The 20,309-nt window shown below is 46.6% G+C and overlaps 1 protein-coding gene across 1 annotated transcript in view; it reads right to left on the reverse strand.

Moving 5' to 3' along the window:
- Positions 1-8,537: 8,537 nt before the first annotated feature.
- Positions 8,538-20,309, reverse strand: part of LOC138566386 (tripartite motif-containing protein 54-like) — a 708,248-nt gene continuing 696,476 nt past the window's right edge. Inside the window, exon 4 of the mRNA XM_069643570.1 lies at positions 8,538-9,502. Coding sequence (XP_069499671.1) covers positions 8,879-9,502 — 624 coding nt within the window. The 3' untranslated portion in view covers positions 8,538-8,878. The remainder of the gene's footprint in view (positions 9,503-20,309) is intronic.

The raw sequence follows: 20,309 nt of genomic DNA on the forward strand, positions 1-20,309 counted from the left end.
GCACCAAATAACTATTTAATATAGTAAAGGAATTAGAAAACCCAAACCTACCCACAGATACCTGCACAAAAGACAAACCCTGGTGTACCAGCATCCAGAACGCCCTCGCCAACAAAATTAAAGGGCTCCAAACCAAAATAGAGGATAAACGACAACAACTTACCAGTAGCAAGCCTACTAACCCTAGTACACCGCCGCCCATTGACTCTAACTTAGGCTTCACATTCAAAAAGGTAACGATACCGGAAGTACAAAAAATGATAGCCTCTCTAAAACCATTGAACTACAAAGGGGACAGCTGTCCTGCCCAGATTATAAAAGACACAGCCAGAGATCTATCCCCTTTCATCACTAAACTAATAAACCTGTCCTTCTCCACTAATTCAGTCCCTAGCAACCTGAAACAATCAAGGGTTCTCCTTCTTCTAAAAAAAACAATCTTTAGACCCGGCCATACCCACTAATTACAGACCCATCACCACAGTCCCATTCTTGCTAAAAATTCTTGACAGAGTTGCCTACCTGCAAATTCAGGACTACCTAGAGACAAACCAACTGTTAGGAATACGTCAATCTGGCTTTAGACCTCAACATGGAACAGAAACTGCCCTTGTTGACCTTAAAAGCCAGATTGATGAAATCAAAGACAAAGGTAATGCCGCCATCCTACTCCTTTTAGACCTTTCAGCGGCTTTCGACTTGGTCGATCACAAAATCCTCTGCAACCACCTATCTTCCGCAGCTCAGTTTTCCTCCTCTGCTGTCATGTGGATACAATCCTTCTTGGATAATAGAACCATGAGGGTTTTCTCACCAGCAGCCGCAGCAGACCCTATCCCCATCACCTGTGGCGTCCCACAAGGCTCTTGCGTTTTGCCCTCTTTGTACAATATATTTACAAAGCCACTCTTTGACAAACTGTACCATCTGGGTGTCACCTACACCAATTACGCAGATGACACACGGATACTCCTTAGCCTCTCAGGTAACTACAATGCTGACATCATCCGGATTAACAAAATCTTCCCCATCATTCAGGCATGGGTGGCCACACAAGGCCTCTGCATGAATGATGAGAAAACTGAGCTTCTCCTTGTCGGTTCACCCAATAACCTGTTGAAACTCAGTCCTAATTACAATAGCTTCATCATCGATGGTAACACTATTCCCATTGTCAAAAGTGTGAAAACCCTTGGTTTTTATCTTGATGCCAACACTAACCTTTACAAACAAATTAACATGACTGCCTCTGCTACTGCCTACACGGGTAAGCTGATCAGGGCATGTAGACCGTTCTTGCCCACTAATAGCTGCCTTACGCTGGCCAGGGATCTTATACAGTCCAAACTGGACCACTGTAATAGTCTTTACCTTGGCGCAAACCAATCCATAATCAATAAATTACAGGTACTCCAAAACAACGCGCTGCGAGCAGCTTTAAACATCCCCAGGCGAGAGCACATCTCCACCACCAGAAAATCATGCGAATGGTTTCTATACAACAAAAAATCGACTTAAAAACCATCTGTCTCACATACAAAGCGTTAAACCAGCTAGCCCCACCTTATCTAACCAACAAATTCACCCTGAAATCTGCTACCAGAATCACTAGATCCTCTAACACATTATGCCCAACAGTGCCCAGATTTACCCTAAAAAGAGCTGGAGGATCCAGCTTCACGGTCCTGCCTCCCAACTTTGGAACACCCTACCACTTAACATCAAATCCATCGAATCCTTTAAGTCTTTTAGAAAACAGGTTATTAGATGGTTACTGGATAAAAACTAGCATTTACCATCGTCTCTCTCCCATGCCTGACGACACAGCCTATTCTTTAATTGTGCTCTTTACCTGCAAACTGTATAATGCATATCTGTAAACTGTATATAATGTACTATGTAAACTGTATATAATGTACTATGTAACCGTGTCCCAAAGCGCCCTTTTACCTCTGGGTCTGGAGCGCTATATAAATAAATAAAACAAACAAACAGAAAGGTCTTCCATATAGAAAGAAATTATGCAACAATCAAATTAGAGGCTCTATCGATACATTTGACTGTGTTTGGCATTTGAAGTATTATCTCACCGGTAGAAAGTTATGGCTAGTTACTGACCACTCACCCCTCACCTGGATGAGTCTCTGTAAAGACACAAACCCGAGAATTATGCACTGATTTCTTGATCTCCAACCTTATTACTTTTGTGTAGAACACCGGAAAGGTAAAGAGCAGGGTAATGTAGACTTTTTTCCTGTTTTCCACTTAGAGATTATAATTATAGGAGGAAACCAGCAGCATAAGGGGAAAGGTATGTGACGAGTCTGAGGAGGTTGTCCCTTCTACCCTAGGGGGAGTCTTTTCCCATGGGGCCATTGCGGAGCGTCCACAGTATAATAAGCCTAGGGGTGGTGCACCGCAGGAGGATCACATGGGGAAGGAAGCCCCTTATGGGATGGAGTATGCCCATTCTCAGAGAACGTGGTATACCTCTGCTTCAATATACTTAACCCCTTCTCCAATGCCAAATCCTCATTCCCCTCCCTCGACAGAGCCATGGTCAAGACAGTCAACCTAATATACTTGGGGGCGTGGCCAGCCGTAACGTGAGGAGGACATGACCATTGCGACCTCCCTGCCCGATCTTGTATAATGAGATCCTGAGTGCGACATAGCATGTAATTAGAGGCAAAAAAAGCATCCTGCAGACGTGCGAATCCCGGCGGCACGCACAGAACTAGTTTTCAGAGCTTTCTGCGACGTGGGGAAGGAGAGCTCGGCAGCGACAAAAGCCTGCAAAATGGTGGCTGCTGTAAAGCACTGGAGGGGGGCGTCTGTACTCCTGCTCTCTATATGGCAGAGGAGAGGCACAGAGTACCCCAGTGAAGATTCTCTATATAAGTAAAATGTGGCGAGCAATCAAGGCTTTGTGCTCTGACAATTCTAAAATGGTAAATATATACAGTTGGAGGTGGTACCACTATTACTCTGTTTCCATTAAAATGCATCAACTGTACTCAGTTCAAATAACATACGAATCAACACAGCAAAATGATAGCAACCATAGATTTAGGTGGAAAACAAGTTGGCTAAACAATTGGCAGAATACTGGCCCTGTTACCGAATACAGTTCTGTATGTATAACGGTGCTTACCCCCAGACATCAGGCGCAGACCAGCCTGCCCAGGGTACTGGCACGCATGGGGACCTTTAAGGCCCAAAGGATTGCAGAAGGGCTTCCTGGACTCAGTCCTGGCGCTGTTGGCGCCAGGCTCATGCTGCCTTCTCAGGCAAGGCAGGTTACCGTGTAACAGAACCACATGCAGCCCAGTCTGAAGCTGGTTGAAGGGACTACTTTACCTGGGAACTACTTCTGGGAAGCTATTTAAACCACACCCGCAGAACAGAACCCACTTCGCGTTATTCTGTACTCCTGCAGCACAACGCTCACTGTGTCTGCAAGCTCCAGTCCTGTCTTCAGCCACGCCCATCCTGGTCATCGTGATCCGTGCCTGCAAAGGATGGAGAGAGTAAAGAATAGAACAAGACCCTTACCTGATTCTCCATCTTGATCGTCCGGGAGTCTCTGCACCTGCAGAAAAGGAACACCATGCTAATCGCGCAGGGTAAGAACCACTTTAAAACACTGAGCATTGTGCAGCGTGATACTCACCTGAATGCTGTTCGTTCTTGCGATCCAATGTGGCCTACACACAATATCGCTGTCCCGGAGCTGCCGCACCTGCTGAAAGGAAAAGAAATCATCAAGTGAGCTGTGTCTCTCTAAAGACATTCAATCTCACGCAGCATAGATACTCACCTGAAGCTGCATTTGCTTGCGGTTCCACAAGTCACACGATCTTCGCTCCAGAGGCACCGCACCTGCAGAATAGAAAAGGGACAGCAGATTAGTTGCACAGAAGAACAATATTGCATGTTTAGACATTATTGCATCATGCAAGAATAGAAACTTACCTTGGCATTCTACTCACCATTACCGGAGGGGAGTCGCTTTTCATCCGGTGCATCCCAAAGGGGAATCTGCAGAGAAAAGGCACAAGAGTGAACTTTGGGCAACCTGAACTCTAAAGCAATTCATGCTATCTAGTATTGGCATAAAGACTTACCTCAGTCATCGTTGTCTGGAACTCTGCCATAAAGCTACAGGATCAGTGAAGTTAACTGGATCCCTGAATCTTGACGCACCCCCTGCATACAGTCGCAGGAGTGAGAGCCTGTCCTTCATAATATTAAGGTGAGACATAGTAGAAGGGGGCATAAGGAGGTCGGGAGGTGAAAGTCGGTCCTCCTCCTTACGGCTAGTTAACATATCATTTCAACATTTTAGGCAAATCTTCCTTCGTGCCGGAAAGACGAAACTAAGTGGGCAAGTGCAGTCATTCATCACTTCGCTACGAGTCACGCTGGTGGAGACCGCTGCAGTCCAGCTTCGTTCAGCGCCCCTTTGGAGACCAGGTGAGCGTAACAGTATGAGGATTTCCCCCACCTGGGCAACCTGTACATGAAGATACACTACAAGCACAGTCCATGTATTGCCTATTAAAGTCTCATCTCCTTCTATAGGAGTTCTATTGCCCCAGAGTACATGGTTTCATAGAGTTCTTCTGTGAGTCGTCGACAGGCCCTTCTTGAGCGCACTCCCTTTAAGGCAGAAGCCATCGGTCATCTGGATTCGGTAAAGAAAAAGGCAAACGTTGTTGTGGAGGGAGCAGCTTTGATCTTTGCGGTGCTCGTAGATGAAAACTTGTAAACGTCCTGTGAAGAACAGGCGTGCGGTGCACCTCGACGACGTTTGTTTGTTGCCGAAGAGTGGTCTTTGGGTGGCGGGAAACCTACTGGCGGATTCTCCTCAGTCGTCGACGGCCTTGACTTTCTCTGGCAGGGTGAAACGGTCGACGGTGATGAACAAGGGAGTCCTTGGATCAAAATGTTCTTAGGCAAAGGGAGCACTGCGGGTCCAGTCGGCGACAGCGGTTGGCGTCGGTGGACAGCAGTCTGGTGCTTCTCTCGTAGGCAGTCCCCTTCTCCGGTCGGCAAAGATCAGCTGGTGCACGATGGTCCCTCGTAGCTCGGGAAGAGGTCTCCTAGCCAGGTCCTCTCTTGGATCAGTTCCTTGAAGGCACAGCAGCTTTCAGATTAGCTTTCAGATTAGCAAAGGACAGCAGCAGCGGTTCTTCTTCTTCCAGTGGCCTTCATCAGTTTCGACTTCAGCTTCTGAACGATTTCTAGCAGTGAAAGACCTCTAGATATACTGTTGATCTCCCATTCACTCTGCTGGGACACACTCAGGCAACCAATCACTCAGAAGGGCATTCAGGCAGTCAGGCAGCCAATCAGACTCACAGTGCATTCAGGCCATTCTTCTCCATCCAGACACTCGCAACACGGGATGTGGATTCAGACAAGTATCGCACCATTCAACACTCCACACTGCATCATACCACTTTCGGGCAGGGCTGTCTCAGTCATTGTGTCAACCACCAGATACTAGACACCCATAACATGGAATGCGTATTCGTCACACACTCCATTCACCCAGGTCCCACCCCACGGGTGTACCCACAACATACAGTTATTGGAAAGGCTCCAGCCAGTCTGGCCTGGACTTCCCCACAACACCATACATGGAACTTCCACCCAACAGCTTGTCAGGGGGAAGTGACAGAGTCAGGACTTGCCAGGACTTCAGGAAAAGCAAGGTGACAGGCGATAGAAAGCAAGAGGCCACAGGGGCCATCTTGATTCCTATCAGGAATCCACTGATTCCAATGACAAGGCCTGGGCATCCCAAAATGGAGGACGCTCAGGGCACCTGTCAATCCAGCACGGAGCTGCCACCAGCCTGTACCCTGCTCTGTGGACCATAAACAGGTGCCCAAAAACATACACTGGGCATTACACTGCAAAGTACTAGCATCAGCCAAACAGTGAGAATCCTCCCCTATCAGAGGCCCCAACGACACGCGTAGAACCTGAATAAGGCAGGAATATATTGTGGGTTGAAGAGGGACAATCTCACAGACACCAGTGAGGCAGAAGGGCCCCCACATAAAGCAGACAAACAAAAAGGACTCAGCACGCAGCACACTGCCACCTGGCCAACCTATCCATAGGGCGGTAAGCGGCCATAAGGGTAGGGACACTCATCCCTTGGCCCCCAAGCTATATATGTGAGGCACGTGGAGGTCAATTGTCATCGGCCGAACACAACATTGGGGCTCAGAGAAACCGTTTGTTTCTTTCCATTTTTTTAATGAAACCCTACATAAATAAAGTTCTAAAAAAGAAAATGTTAAAAAGAATCTGCTCCAGAGTATTTCCAATGCAGAGGCGAGCTGTGTCCCCCAAAGGAAACATTGGGAGTCACTTGCTGTTCGACCAAGGCCTGCACTCTGCCAGCTGCACTGGGACCAGGCTCCTCACTGGAGGTAAAGGACCCTGCAGGTGCCATGCAAGCGCCTTAGACTGGGAGTGGAGAGAAAATGGGCCGACCTTATCCCAGAGTACTTGGATTGGGACTTGTGGCATCCTGAGAAGCCCAAAGCAGCTGGGCCTTCGAACCATGCAAGACCCGCAGAGCTGCCTTTGGCACGCTCATCGATCCACTGCTTGCATCCACGGAATCAGTTTGACCCTGCTTCACAGCAGCCAGGCTCATCGCTGCTTCTGTTTGAACAGAAGCTCACTCTTTCTAACAGTACCTTGAACCACCAAATGACCTAACCCCAACTCAAACCGCTGGAAACTTCATGTTACTTGCCGACTCAACCCAGTGATACCCATCCTCTCGAACCATCTTCAACATCAAACCTAACCTGGTGTACTCTGCAAACCGCACTTTTCTGAAGTCACATAAAACCGCACCAAGCTCTGCTTTGAACTGACTTGATGCAGGCTAGCTGCCTGGTTCAACCTGACTTGCTGCGATCTAACCAGGTTTGATCCGCAAGAACAGCATCAAGAGGCACAGTTTGATGCTATTGAAAAAAACAGTAACTGATTAAGGAACCTTTGAGAGGCCCTGACCCCATGGTCCACATTTGGGGCCATAGTGACTGGTAAGCTACCATTATGCAAAGACACAGGGCCTCATTACACGGTAGGCGGTAACCATGGCGCTGTTAGCGCCATGGTTGCCGCCGGTATTTTACCGTGTCCGCCTTGGTGGATGGTGGAATTACCGCCCTACTCCAAGGTGAGCGGGGCCGGTAATTCCCCATTCACCAAGGCACTTCCCCATTCCCATTTTTGCCCCCATAGGGCATAATGGGAATGGGGAAGGCGCTAATAACGGTACCGCAAATTGCGGTACCGTAATTAGCACCAAGGTCCCTTTGCGGCACTCTACTTTAACGGCTGGTAAAACCAGCCATTAAGGTTGGGTGCCGCAAAGGGAACTCGTAGTAAGGCGGTAAGAGTTTACCGGTACCGGTGCCCTTACCGGTACCGGTAAACCCTTACCGCCTACCGTGTAATGAGGCCCACAGTCTTTTCCCCCCTTCTCCAGTACCCAGAATGCCGAAACATATATGTTCGACATTTTCTGTGTTCTTTCCAAAGTGGTGGGTTTTTGTAGACAGTTAAGTGCACATAGGATTGTTAAATTAAAAGTATCTATATTTTTCTGAGGCTTGTGAACCTGCTTAGAATTCCATGCTTTGCAATGGCCAACATCTAGTGGTTGGTGCAGAGTATTGCATGACTTGTTTTTGCTGTTTGAGTTGCCACAGTTATCACATTCACACTACTCTTAAGAGAATAGCTTGCCATCGACCCACATTACCATAAAAGGCAACGGAGGTATATCTCTTGACAGTGTCTGTTACACCTTTATGATTGGGGTCACTGTTAGTTTGTAGTAGTGAGGAGCTAAGTAGGAGCTTTAGCTACTACTCATCACTGTACCCCTGCAGAGCAGTAGTCATTTCATCACGCTCTGCCACTTTCAGGGAACGGCACTGGTTACCTTTACCAGCAAGGATCATCTTCAAAACATGTGCATCAAATTCAAAGCTCTGTCAACTGAAACGCCACCTTACCTATCTGAAACTCTAGCTATCTCCAGCGGACAACGCTATTCCAAAAGCAGGAACAATGCAAGACTAGAAACAAAATGTGCTGGGAAGAGAATACCAGAAAAGAGGCCTTCTCCTTCTTTACCCCATCACATCCCACTAGACACCATACATGCTCTTAGAATCCAGGAAAGATCTGAAGACACTACTGTTCAAACTGTTGCTTAATTAGGGGTTTAACATCAGAGCATCCCTCCTCTCTCCTCCCACTGAGCTTTTACTGCGACATATGCTTTTTCTAGACAATGTTGTCCATTTGAACATCAGTGTTGCTCCTAGCTAAGTATACACTTTATGAAAATTCTTATATACATACATGCACAAAGGTCATGTTAATGACATTACCACTATGTGCTCCAGCTAATACATTGGTTTAATCATGCTTTCTAGTGGATAAAAGGTGGCCTGTTCACCACAATAAAAGAACCGTAAATCATTTCTCAGTTTTGTGGGTCTACAATAACCTTTACTAGTTTTAAAAAAAAGTATACTATTAAAATAACCACTGATGCATGCATGGCAAGTCATGAATCATGTAGCTGTTAAGTTATTTTTTGTGCTTTAGATTACATGTCATAAGTAGGCTAATATTACGCTCCATGACATTTATAAGCTTACATTCATAAATAGATGAGGGATACGTTAAATTACCACAGAATGTTTTCTAAACAATTCCTTAATGATGGGAAGAAATGAAGGTCCACCCAAATATTTTTTTTTGACAAGATGGCATGATGATGGTCTCTGACTCCTAATATTGTAGTTATGTTTCCCATAACAATTTAATTTTGACATGAAGATTCATTATTGTTGCCAGATGAATTACTGGGTAATGACAACGTATTCGAGTAATCCTGTTCTAGATCACTTGATTTCCAAAATAAGCTCACAATAGCTCTGCAGAAAGTCTCATCTAGAAATTCTATTGAAGTAGTTGTTGGGTGAGTTGGATCAGACCTCCACGCTCCATATATGTCTGCAGTTCTTGAAAGTAGCCTATCTGATTTTGATGAAACAAAATCCTTAAGGTGTACTCCTTTAATCAATTCTTCAAAATATTGCCTGATTGATATATTTTCTTTTTGTGGAACCGCAGGTGGAAAACCGAGGCATGTAAGTTTTTCCATCTCATGCCTCAGTTTTTTGTCTTCCTTAAGAAACTGAACTGAATTTGTATGATCTTCAAATAGTCTTTTCATTCGATTATAAAGATGTTGTGGGGCTTCAAGTTCATTAGCTACGGACTTCAGCTTTCCGAGTTTTAAAGAGTGTTCGTTGTACAATTTAACTTTCAAGGATGCAATTCGACGGCTTATTTCATTTAATAAACTACCCCCAATGGTATCTATCATCACTGTAGTATCTGCAGCAACAGATGTCAGATCATTCATCAGTTTTTCAGTGTCCTGTAAAAATGGAAAAAGTATACATTTAAACAATGCTGAACATATCAGTAAACTGTGAAAGCATGATTTAACTAAATTTGGAGGGCTATTCAAGAACCTATTTGGTGACAATGAAGGAAATACATGGATGTCCTTAATAAAATATATACAGATTAGGTACCAATGTGCTTAAGAGAGCAGCAGCCACATACCCATTGTTTTTCTTCGGATTAACACTGCATTTTTGCTTCCTTGAACTGAGTTTAAAAAGCAAAGAATGGCATAGCACCTACGGTAAATACTATTATCAATAATTATATTTTCAGTGATGTGCTTTTAACTTCAAGATTTCATTTAAATACATCAACACTTACAGTAAATGAAACGTACCCATAATGGTCTATTCTGAGCTCTTTTGAAAAATTTTCTCGATAGAAACATGGGTTCCCAAAAATCAAGTGCAATTTGCTTCAACAAATAGTCTCGCCTTTCATTTTCTTCTACACTGTAGGTGCCTCCCCACTCCTTAATCAAATATGCTACAATCATCCTTTCTAGGAAGCAAGCATCCCTTGCTTTTGTCATGTGCTGCACACCGCGTCCTAGCAAAATCAAACAAGTCTTCCACTCCCCGTGACAAGAGCAGCCGCCTACTTTAACTATTCCTTTTATGCATACACGTCATCATGGCCTTGCACAACCAGAGGCAGAATGACTGTATATTCTGGCATTTCTTTTCAGGTGAGGCTACCAAGAGGTCCACTCATTGTTGCTAAATATTGTACTTCAAGGATGCTTTTTTATTTTTCTTGGCACCTCCTTCGTATGTTGTGTCAACCCCCCGCCCCCCCCCCCTCACTCGGATCTCAGAGCGTTCTCAATTTTATTTAGAATAGGTGTTGCAATTGACAAACTGTATTCCATTTTTCTAGCTGCAGCTATGCCCAAGGCACAGTGAAAATATTTGTTTTGAAACAGTGGCAGAGCGTTTTAGGGACAATTATTTTGCGAATAATGCACGGATGATGGATGACGCTTTGACGGCCAGTGTCCATGGCCTATTGTCGCATTTTCAAAGCATTAGGTAAGGGGTTCTTTTGAAACCGCGTCCAAAGAGTTTTGGGGGTGATTATTTGCAAATGATAACTGGATGTTCAATTAATATTGTACTGAGCAGAGGACTCCGAGTCTATTTCAGTATTGTCAATGAACTGTGAAGGGAGTTCTTTAGAAACGTCGAATCCTTTTAAGGGTGGTTATGTTGCTTATGAAGGATGGACGCACGGATGGAGGATATGGCATGCAAAGTGCCCTGGGCATACCACAACATTGCCAGGGCAGCGTGAATGAGGTTCTTTTGAAACAGCGACGAAAGCCTTCACGGCTATGTGGCAAAATACCATCGCTAGAGCCTGAAAAATGTCTAACCCATAAGTCTCGACCAGGTCTGTGCCTCCATAGAACTAAGAAAAGAAATAGTGAAGAAACCAAGCAGGAACTTTGAGGGGGAGCGGATTGAGAGTAACAAGAAATGCCACCTTGTAGCTGACTTGTGAGTGTAGGAAATTGACCTGGCCCAGGGGAGGAAACAAGTGATAGTCCAACGAGGAGAAAGCAGTGACATTACCCTGGGGACAAACCCACAGATGGCTTTTAGGGATTGAGAGCAAGCCAAAAAAAATGTCAGCAAACAAAGTCCCAGTAACACTGCGCCAATTAGTGCGAAAGTTAAATTCCAATTTGGTATTTATTTGAAGAATACGACTGCCTGACACGTGTTTCGAGCTTTCCTGGCTCTTCATCTAAGGCTTTTGTATGACATTCAAAAGTCCAATTTTATGGCAAAGGTTGCCTGATGCTAGCGTCTGTACTGTTGCTACGTTCCCTAACATCAGATTTCGCCGTACTTGCGAAGCATTAGAGTTGAACACACATCAGACAACCTTTGCCATAATCATAACTAGACTTTTGAATATCATACAAAAGCCTGAGATGAAGAACCAGGAAAGCTTGAAACACTTGTCAGGCTGTCGTATTCTTCAAATAAATATCAAATTGGAACTTAACTTTTGCACCAATTGGTGCAATGTTACTGGGACTTTGTTAACTGTTCCTGTCCAGGGGGGGCATGGTCTAGCACGCATGGAGTGAGGAAGCAAAGCGCTGAGCTCTGGCCGTGATCCTCCATATTGATCCTGCAATAATGGATATATAGCACTAAACCTAGCAGCAAAAGCACCACTGGTGAGAAGAAGCGATTTGCTAAGAACCCGCACTGGGAACGGGAGAAATCGGGCTATGGGCAGCGCGGCAAGTCCGCAAGAACTGACCCACCCAACCCCTTGGACGGCACAAAATGGCGGTGGAGAAAGCGTGCTGAAGGAGCTGAGGGGGAAGGGCGAAGGCAGTGCAGCGAGAAACGACAACGCCTGAAGTCCGGAAGGCGCCCCAAGCCAGGGACGGATCAACCAGCCCAGGAGAGGCGTCTGAGGGAGCGGACTGGAAATCGGGAGATGAGTCTGCATCGACACAGAGCCCGGAGCGAGAGCCGCCAGGACCGGGCAACAAAGCCCAGCATAGCTGACGGTGCCAAGGAGGTGAGGACGCCGGAGCAGAGGAGGCAAACCGGAGCACGCAGGGGCAACCCCACCTCGGCAGCAGGACACTGAGGAGGACCCCCCCTCAGCGACACGGAACCTGGAGAGAGAGAGCCGACAGGACCAGGCAACGGGGCTGCGGAGACTAACGCAACCGAGCTGAGGAGGTGAGGACACCTGAGCAGCGGAGGCAGCCCGGAACACGCAGGAGAACCCCCTTGCAGCAGCAGGACACCGAGCAAGACCCCCCCTGGGCGAGAGACGGAGACAGGAGGAAGCGAGAAGCGGAAGCAACCACAAGCCACAAGCTGAGCCATAAGAGTGGGGGCAAACTAAATTGGGAGCATCTACGAACGGCACAATCCTGAATAAAAGACACAATTTAGCCCCAAGCATTATACACACGCTAAACGGGGCACGCTACCCGGCTCCCCACGTGACAATGCAAGATAGGCCAACTTGAGGAACCTCGAGCGGCCCTGGAAACAGCCCTGAAACACGGAAGAGAGGCAAGGGGAGAAACAACAAGCAGCGCTGGGAAGGAGAGGAGAGGCGGGCAACCCCCACGACTTGACCTGTGCTCCTGATTAAAAAAGCAAGGCAGGCAGAAGGCGACAACCACGCCAACAGCTGAAACAGGGAAGAGCACAGCTCAGCCCAGCACAATAGCGTAGCACCTAACAACTGAGAACGGCAGGAGTGCCCAGAAAGGCCCAAAACACAGTCGGTGCGTCTCAACTAACTGGTGAAGAAGGGCTGAGGCAAACAGGTTGGCGGAGGCGGGATAACTCCCTGGAAACAGGCCCTAATACAGAGGCAGACAGGCCACCAGAGCAATTGCACCACGAAAGGGTGGGAAACCACAATCTCTAAGTTTCAGAAAACCTCATCTCCCCTCCCATCGGAGCACAGACCGCCCCCTGAGGCTGGGGGCAGACTACCGACACAGGCTGTTGAACCCCACGACACCCCACTCGAACATGCCATCCACCAAAGACAACAGCAAGGCGAAGATGGCAACAATGTAATCATACATGGCACCAAAAGCAACGTCCACGACGCACAGCAGTGCAACTGAACTGGAGGCCCAGAAAGAAACAAAAACGGATAGTAGAGATGGTCAGGTACTGGAGGCCATAGCAGCACTGAGGACCTTCATCAACACAAAAATAGATAAAGTAAAAATAGACTTGCAGCTAATTAGGCAGGACGCGAGAAACCTTGCAGAAAGGGTGACTATAACTGAAGCTGGGGTGTTAGAAACTGCGGAAGCCACAAAAGAACTGAAGACCAAGGTGGCAGAATTAGAGAAGAAAGTAGGGTTGCTGGAAGCAAGAGCTGAAGAAGCAGAAGGAAGGGTTAGGCGCAGCAATATCACACTACTGGGAATCCCTGAAGGAACGGAGGGAATGAACCCGACCAGATACGTGGAGTTATTACTGCAGCAAGAAATTGGTGCAAACAAACTCTCACAGGGATTTGTGGTAGAAAGGGCTCACCGCTCCCTCCAAAAGAAACCACCACCAGGCTCGTTTCCCTTCCCAATGATTGCAAAAATACTCAATTTCCAGGACAGAGAGATTATTATAAAGCACGGCTGAGACAACTAAACAAAGTACATGCTACTGTAACCCTCCAGGCTGAAGGTAATCCACAAAGGGTGCGCTATATTCTTAGAGACTCAGGCGGCAGCAAATATGTGGCTGGAACATAACAACCTGGCGGACGGCCATGATAAAGATCCTTGAAACTGACCGCTACTGGGGGAAGGACAAACCATCTGGGAAGAGTGAACACTTTGAACTGCCACATGCGGGGCAATCTGCTACCATACAAGGTCCATATAAGTACTGACTAAAGGGCTGGGAGACCTTGGCCACTCATCCTAAGTGTGATGCCCTACCCCTGGAATGACCAGATCTGGCCTGTTGCCGCCATGACCACATCCGCGCTGGAAGCCTTTGAAGGGGCCAGACAACGCGGAGGCACCTGAGCACAACACCGGTTGTGATGTTGCTGGGAACAATTGTTGGCTTTGCACTTGTTGTTGTTGTTTTTTATTAGTATCAGAGTCTTCATGCAATGCAGGAAAGGACAAGGGTGGCCAACGAGTTAAAGACACGAAAAATGAGGTGAGGGAGGAAGAGGGAGCTCTAGCGACAAAAGCATGGAATTGGAGGAGTGGAGACGGAGGAGGGCCTGGAAGCATCACAAAACCAACCATGGCGGTGCAGCTTAAAATACTAACATGGAATGTGCGCAGGATGAGGTCCTACCTATACAAAAACAGGATCAGGTCTTACCTGCGCAGAAAGAAGGTTGATATTGCATTGCTTCAAGAGACCCATCTCACAGCAGAAGCCCAGGCCAAGCTACAAGAGTACTGGGGCGGGCAAGGGGCCCCCTACTCTAAGTATGCGAGGGGAGTGTATACGTGGATCAACCCTGGGGTGCCCTTCCAACTAATGGGGGTAGAGGCATACACAGAAGGGAGGTACCTGATAACATGCGGTGCAATCGAGCAGGTAGAGATCTGCATAGTAAACACATACTTCCCCAACCAAGGTATACCAGCATATCTTGGCAAACTGAAACCCAAGTTAACCGTACACAGAGAGGGCCTTTACATCTGGGGTGGTGATCTCAACTGCATGAGGGACCTGGGACTAGTCAGATCCGAGCCCACACAGAACCGGGCTGAACAGACCCCAACTGCATTAAACAACACACTGGACCATCTAGATCTTGCTGATGCATGGAGGGAGCACCACCCCTCAGATAGGGTCTATTCATACTAATCACCATATGGTCTTTACACGCGAATCGATTACATGTTCATCGACAGGGCACACCTAGCACAGGTAGAGTCCATACAATACATGAGCAGAACAATTTCCGATCACTCACCCCTGCTAATGCACTGGGCAATGAACGGCCCTAGACCCCCCATACCACTATGGGGAATGCCTACAGAGGCACTAACGGACCAGATTTTCAGGGAAGAGCCCGGGGCAAACTCACAGAATATATCACGATCAATAGTGGCAGTGTGCACAGCTGGGGGCCAATGTGGGAGGCCCTGAAGGTGGTGATGAGGGGAGAGATCATAGCCGGGGCAGGAGGAACCAGAGAAATGCTGAAGAAGGAGCTAGAGGAGAAGGAAGAAGAAATAAAACAAATGGAAACCGATAACTCGGGGTCCAGGGCAGAAGAGGAAAGCCTGCTGGCGGCAAGAATGAGCTGTCAACTGGCGTGGGGACGGTTGGCTAAAATTGACTATATAACGCGCATCACTAGGACACACATAAATGGAGATAAGCCGGGTAGATTTCTGGCATGGCTATGCAAACGAGAACACCCAAAACACCCGACATCCAACCTAAAATACGAAGAGGGTGGAATGAAAAGAACAAAGAGCTCAATAAACAACACTTTTTCAACCTTCTACTCCAAACTATATGCCCACAACACTCCAGTGCCACTGACAGACATAGACTAAACCCTAGAAAAAATTGAACTCCCCAAGCTGAGCGAACAACAGTGAGAGACATTAGAAGACGCGATCACACTAGAGGACATTACAGATGCCATCAGAACCCTGGCCACATGCAAAACCCTAGGAACGGATGGGCTTCCCCCAGAGTTCTATAAAGCATATGAAATAACACTGGCCCCAGTGCTCCACGAAGTGTACCAGGAAGCCTTCGAGATAGGAATCCTACCTAAGAGCATGCGAGAAACATTAATAGTCCCAATACCCAAACCACAAAAACCAACAGATGAATGCGACTCTTTTTGCCCCCTGGCAATGCTAAATTATTATAGCAAAATATTGACCACAATACTGGCCAAAAGACTGTCCAAAGTGATAGGAAGCCTGGTACACAAGGACCAAAATTGGTTTTGTGCCTGGACGTAACACGACTGTTAATCAACGCAGGCTACAACACATCATGGCACAAACAGAGGGGGACCAAGAACACCTGGCTGTGATGTCACTAGATGCCATCAAGGCATTTGACTCCATCTACTGGGAGTGGCTGATAGAGGCACTTCGAGAATTTGGATTCGGGGAAGGATTTGTTAGATGGATTAAAATACTATATAATGGTCCCACAGCAAGGGGAAATACAGGCGAAATGGTATCGAGGGTCTGGGAAATACAGAGGGGAACTAAGCAGGGCTATCTCCTGTCGCCTATACTCTACATTCTAGGGCTTGAACCAATTGCGATTTACATAGGAAAGCAGTTCTGGGATGCCGGGATACGGGTGGGACAGAGGTATCCCGTCATATCACTGTATGCAGATGACGTCCTGCTTTATATGAGGGATCCCCAGAACAATGCCACAACAATCCTAGAAGTACTGGATAACTTTGCACGCTATTCAGGGATACACTTCAGCGGACAAAAATCTTGCATATTCCCACTAGCGGGTTTAAGGGAGAAAACGATAGAAAGCCTACCTGAGGTGGGGATACAGTGGCAACTAGACACATTCAGGTACCTGGGGGTTAGGATCAGGCATACATCAGAACTCATGCACGAGCATAATACAGTGGCAGTAACACGGGGACTCCGCAACTCAACGAAGTTCTGGTCCAGGCTCCCGCTTTCAATGATGGGGAGAGCATCGATAGTTAAAATGATCATCCAACCAAGATATTTATATTTTTTTCCAGAATGTCTGCTATTACGTGAGACCATCTTTTTTCCGAAACCTAGACGCCCCAGATCAGAGATTTTATATGGGGAAATACGCACCATAAAATAGCACTGAATACACTGACCCTATTACACAGAGTGGGGGGCATACAGCTTCCAGACTTTGAAAGGTACTATTTGGCGGCTCAACTGAGCCATGTCACTAGATGGCTGTCAGATGATGTCACAAATGAGACGGGCCTCCTACGAGACTTGATCAAACCTGTAGTCTGGAAAGAAATACTGTGGACACCGCAAGACCACACCCACAACACACTAATGCTAGCTAACCTAGGGAGGCAAATATGGGGAAGAGTCAAAGCTATTACACACCTGGTGAACCCTTACTCCCCTGAGATACCAATTGTGGCAGAAATGGGAACAACACAAACCAACCTCAGCATCATCAGGCAGTGGGAAACAATGGGTATATACACCTGGGGAGATATGTACGAAGAGGGGGAATTCAGAGAATTGGAATCTCTGCACGAGAAGGAGGGGTTACCAATGGGACAATTCCTGTGGTATCAGAAACTTAAGCAAGTGGGAAAAAAAAGGTGGGAAGACTGGCCAGAAGAGCCAACAACAAACCCCCTAGTGACAGAAATGTACAATCTGAGCGATGGATGGTAGCCAGTGTCAAGACTCCACGCCTATTAAATGACAGGCCCAACCCTCGCAGCACAGCACTAAAAACTAAATGGGAAACGGACATCGGAGAAAACATCACTGACAATGAGTGGGAAAGGGCACTGAAACACCCTAAAGCAGTGTCCAGAAATGCTAGATTCATGTTAATAGAAACAAACATCCTGTACAGAACATATATGACCCCCAAAAAAGTAGCAAGCTTTGGAAGGCAGACAGAGGCGCAGTGCCTGTGGCGCAACTACACAGAAGCTGACTTAATACACATGTTCTGGGGATGCGAGAAGGCGAGCCACCTCTGGACAAAAATAGAACAGGCATGTAAGAAAGGTGGAATTAAGTGCTATGCTTGGACCTTGAAAGAATGCATCCTAGGCACGTACCCCAGGCTTAGCAAGATCAAGCACATAGTGAGAGTAATGGACATGGCATGCATATTGGCAAAAAGAGAAATAGCAATGTCATGGAAAACAAGTAGGGGCCCACAGTATACACGATGGAAAAGGGAAATGGAACGATGGGCAGCTGCAGAAACAGAAGCATGGGGCATGGGGGCTACTAGGGGAGAGGAAGACACCAACGCCAAATTCGAGGCATGGAAAGCAATAGTTAGAGACATGTTCCTCCCGTCAGATGACATGCCTCCATGAAGAGGCGCACCAGTCAAAATGCAATTGTTGCACTGCAGAAAGAGTACAATAAACCGACTTCGCTTCAAAACCACCACAACAACGGACATGGAAATGCCACCAAACCACTCCTAGACTGCAAAAGAGGCTACAAACTGATAAATGCATGAAGACAGTTCGTGTTTGTTATTTGTTCTATAATGTTAATTTAATATGTAACGAGATTTCAAGAAAGTGGATATGAAACAGAAAGTATCCAATTATTATAGTATGTATGACTAAGAAATGCCAATAAATATATATTTTAAAAAATCTGTTCCTGTACAGTGGTAGTATATTGGCAGTATAACCACAGCCCCCAGATACCTGCACCCTTGTGCCACTCAACTAACCACGTATAAGCGCTGAGGATCTTATTGACTTACTCTGCCAACTTCCCTCCATAATAAATGTTATGTTGGGCGCTGCATAAATCTCCAAAACTGTGTCGAAGGGGCGCTGAGAAAGTGAAAGCAAGGTGCAGACAGCATTCAGAGACTCAGAGCAAAACTTAGTGAATTGTATGCTTAGAGTCTGTGAGGGCCAGATTCTCAACTGGATGTTATGTACCGAAAAGGTTGTTAAAAGAGTTAACAACCTTTTTCGGTACTTCAGACCTATTTTGAAGGTGAAGCATTCTTCCGAATTCGGTATGAATGTGCCACTTTCGGAATGTATGTGGCGGTTGCTAGGATGGGTGGGAAACCAAACTAGCAACCGCCACATTCGTTACCTGCCACTTTAGATGAACAAGTTACTTACCAACTGGTAATGTTCTTTCGACTGAATGGTCCTCCAACGTATTCCACAACTTTGACATGTAATGTCCACAGCTGTGCACTACGGAACCTTTTTAGGCAGAGGGCGACGTCGCAGGATGTTATAAATAGGACGCACGGCGCCCATAGCCTCAGTTTAAGTTTTTTCCCCCAGAACGTGTGGCACCAGTCTCATAATTGCTTGACTGCACTTAGCCTTGCGGAAACAGAAGCTGCAATCGCATAGGAAATTCTCCTGAGGAGCAGGCTGGGAGGGCGATGTGGAATACGTTGAAGGAACATCCAGTCGAAAGTACCTTACCAGTTCGAACCCGTTGGACTATCACTTGTTTCTTCAAATGGTTTTGTGTCCTCCAACGTATTCCACATCTTTGACAGACTCCCAAAGCAGTACCAGTAAATGGAGGAGGGAAAAGAATTTAGAGTACCCAATTAGATTGCGGAATAAAGAACTGCCTTCCCAAAGGCCATATCCTGACCATGGAATGTATCCAGGGAATAATGTTTTACAAAGGTGTGGATGGAAGCCCATGTAGCGGCATCACAAATATTCTGAATAGGAACACCCCGCTGGACGGCGGTGGAAGTAGCCACGCCCCTAGTGAAATGAGCTCTCAACCCTTCAGGTGGGTCTTTACCCGCCAATCGGTAACACTCCACAATGGTAAGGATAATCCACCTGGACAAGGTCTGTTTGGTAACAGCCTGGCCCAATTGGTGTCCAGCATATCCTATAAAGAGTTGATCGTCCACTCTGGCCCTGGACATCCTAGAAATGTAAAAGCTCAGAGCTCTCCTAGGATCCAACCGATGGAGTTGCTCCTCTTCCTTACCAGGATGAGGAGGAGGGTAGAAAGATGGAATAACCACCTTTTGATTCAAATGGTATTCAGAAACTACCTTAGGTAGAAAAGAGGGATGTACTCGCAGTACAACCCTGTCCTTGTGAAACACAGTACAGGCTGGCTTAGATGAAAGTGCTGCAATTCACTCACTCTGCAAGCAGAAGTAACCGCAACCAAGAACACAGTCTTGAGGACAGTAATCTCAAAGGACAAGAGTGCAAAGGTGCAAACGGAGCACCCATGAAACATTTCAAAACCAAATTCAAATCCCAAACCGGCACCTGGAAAAAGGACAGCGGGAATACAAATCAATGAGAAATCAAAGGAATCTTAAAGTAGGAACATTCTTCAGACGAGCGCTTAAAGATAGACAACACCGCCAGGTAACCTTTAATGGTAACCACTTGAAGGCCCCTGTGGGCCAAAGAAAGTAAGAAAGACAAAACCATAGGAATGGAGAACTGAAAAGGATCAACATTGTGATCTCTGCACCAGTCGCAGAATTTACGCCAATGGCAACGGTACATGGATTTTGTTGCAGGCCGCCTGGCCGAAGGCAACCCCTTCATCACGTCATCCGGAAGGT

The sequence above is a fragment of the Ambystoma mexicanum genome, chromosome 2p, assembly GCF_040938575.1.
Source record: "Ambystoma mexicanum isolate Mex_15411 chromosome 2p, UKY_AmexF1_1, whole genome shotgun sequence".
In the NCBI taxonomy this organism is placed as follows: Eukaryota; Metazoa; Chordata; class Amphibia; order Caudata; family Ambystomatidae; genus Ambystoma; species Ambystoma mexicanum.